General features: G+C 48.3%; 1 protein-coding gene across 1 annotated transcript; it reads right to left on the bottom strand.

The window, feature by feature from the left end:
* Positions 1-1,604: 1,604 nt before the first annotated feature.
* On the bottom strand, positions 1,605-2,087 carry LOC139738020 (nanos homolog 1-like). The gene has a single exon (XM_071648684.1). The coding sequence runs from the start codon at positions 2,085-2,087 to the stop codon at positions 1,605-1,607; it is 483 nt and encodes a 160-aa protein (XP_071504785.1).
* Between the last annotated feature and the right edge of the window lie 506 nt (positions 2,088-2,593).

Here is a 2,593-nt window from a genome sequence, read left to right on the forward strand (position 1 = left end):
CCTCGGATAATCCCCCCGTCAATGTCGGATGGTGACACCTGGACCCCGATTCCACATGTTACCGGGGATTTGACTTCGGGTACCACGTCCTCGATTACTAATCGCCGCCTTCCGCCAGTCAGGTCGAGGAGCCCGCTGCCACAGCTGTCCTCATCCAGCACCGGGGTACTTCTTCTTTCAGATGTGACGCTCCTCACTGGGCTGACACTCCTCTCTGGGGTGCACCTCTCAGGCGTGCACCGGGAAGGGGTTGGAGTAGAGGGGCACAGGGGGGATCTACTCCTGGGTCTGGTTTCCGTTGACGGCGGCTTCTTACTCCTAATTGGCGCATAAACTGGGGTTTTCAAATGTGACACTGCACCTCAAAACAAACAAAAAGTCGCCAGACATGATTTTTTAGTTAAGGCCATATTCTGAAAGAGCAGACTTTAAGCTTTAAAATGATGTATAACTCAAATCAAATGGACTCTCCTAACCTATCTAAATATTGGAAAGAAAGCACAAACTCAGGAAAAGTGTGAACTGAGAAAAGAGGCTCTGAAGTACAGTGTCTATTCAAGCGCTTAATCTCTACCAAACCGTGCTGGCTGTGCGATGAATGGGACAAAAAACAGGAAGTAAACCACTAGAGTAACAACAATGAAGGGATTATTAGACTAAACTGAAATTAAGCATGCCTCATTAGCACATTCTGTCCATAATTAATGCCAATTTTCAAAGCAGTAGCACTATCCTTTCAAAAGTTGTTAGAGTTGAAAGTGAAGAGTGTGGACAAGATTTTTCAGATGTGAAAAAGGGATTCTAAAGACACACCTAATAACACTATTTTACCAAAAATGTTCGAGATAAACTGCTTAAAAAAAACACTTTCCTGCCCGTTTTATGATGCCAAATTTTAGTATAATGTAAAAGAAGACCCGCTCTTTCAGAAAATATGAAAAAGTCAAGTTCGGCTAGGTTGACCCATTTTACTTATTTTCAGTCCTCACGCAAAATCAGTGTGTGCGACTTTATGTGCGTTTTGAGGTGCACGGTCACAAATGTACCCGCCCTGGAGCTACATCGGTGGCGTGAGTCCCGTAGTGGCGTTCTAATTCTCGCTTGTGCAGCGTCTGGAAAGCACAGCGATCACACCTAAATTTGGGGGTGTGCACGTCGAATTCGTGTCGTTGCATTTTACTGGAAAAGGACCGCCGGCACACCTTACAACGGTAGACTTCTCCCCTGTCTAAACAGGACTTGGGTTTTCCGGGGGTGGACATCGTTCTGAATATTGAACAAATAATACCAATCGAATGTTACTCGTGTCTTTAGTCAAATTCCCACAGTCATTCATACACATCTTACAATCAACTCGTGCGAAGCTGGTATCTGACATGGTCCATATTTGCTGCTGCTTCTCCCCCTTCCAGTGTCCGCTACCTGGTATTACAGCTCCTCAGCCGTCCGGCAGCATTCCGTGGGGTTTTAAAATACAGCGCCGCTGTGCTGATGTTACTGGTAGATCCTGGCTCTGCTGACCCAGGCAGCCTTTTCTTCCTTGATAACGGACAGTACTTAATGGTGTGAGCCTCGTCCCCGGTGGCGCGACAAATCGGGCACCTTTATGCCCGAAGTACAGGACAGGCAGTTTTCCCGTCTATGGACTTCAGCGCGTGGCTTCCGTAGACCTGCAAACTTTCACCATTGTTTTTGCAGAAAACGCACCAAGAGACTGATCTGCTGAGTGGTCCATCACTTCCATCTCGTTCTCTTAGCGCGGTGATGTCTGGTAGAATCCCCTCGTTGCTCAGCCAACGGCTACCAGTTGACAGACACCCAGCTGCATCGCCGTCCCTCCGTAAGGTCGGATACTGGTATCTCGTCCCTAGGTCCTGGGATCCACTCTTCTTCGTCACTGTCGCTTCCCCTTCGTCTAACCCCAGGTAGCTATTGAACGAGCCTCGCACCTGTTCAAAATCAAAGAACTGGTTGCCCGTCTCTTGGTCCACGGTCTCCCTCTTCTTCCTCCCCGTTGATACCAGCTTACTAAGCCCGAAATAATCGTTGAAGGGACTGTACAAATCCCCCTTTTTGGAAGATGCCATGGCGTCGCCTGCACTGCACCTGCACATTAATAACACCACAGTCTTTAATCCTTGTTATTTAGCTCGTCGAATATATTCGAGTACCACTCGATTATTTAGATTCGTTACTTAGTGCCTAATTATAATACTGCGGCCGACGCCTATCCCTCCTTGGATAACGCCTTCCTCCATTCCAGTCATCACTGTCGTATGCCGTTGGCACAGTCGGAGACTCCCGGTTCCTAACTGGCGGTTGAGAATCCACTTCCCTCTCTTCATAGCTAGAGGGGTGAGTAGCACCAGTTTCTTCCAGCCCTGACTCTTCCAGCTCCACGTCGGTAGCAGTGCCTTGCTGCTGGTCTCTAGCTTGTACCACCACCGTGTTTGGTTCGAACTCCCAAACTGGTCTTGGTACCCCTGTGTACAGCTTCAACCGATCTACGTGGACAACCAATGGCTTAGAGCGAGGTGTCAACTGGAGTCGAACAGTCACGTCCGATATTTTGGTGACTATCAGGTACGGTCCC

Source organism: Diadema antillarum, unplaced genomic scaffold (genome assembly GCF_040938485.1).
Source record: "Diadema antillarum isolate AM-2024a unplaced genomic scaffold, OU_Dant_1.0 seq00000719_RagTag, whole genome shotgun sequence".
In the NCBI taxonomy this organism is placed as follows: domain Eukaryota; kingdom Metazoa; phylum Echinodermata; class Echinoidea; order Diadematoida; family Diadematidae; genus Diadema; species Diadema antillarum.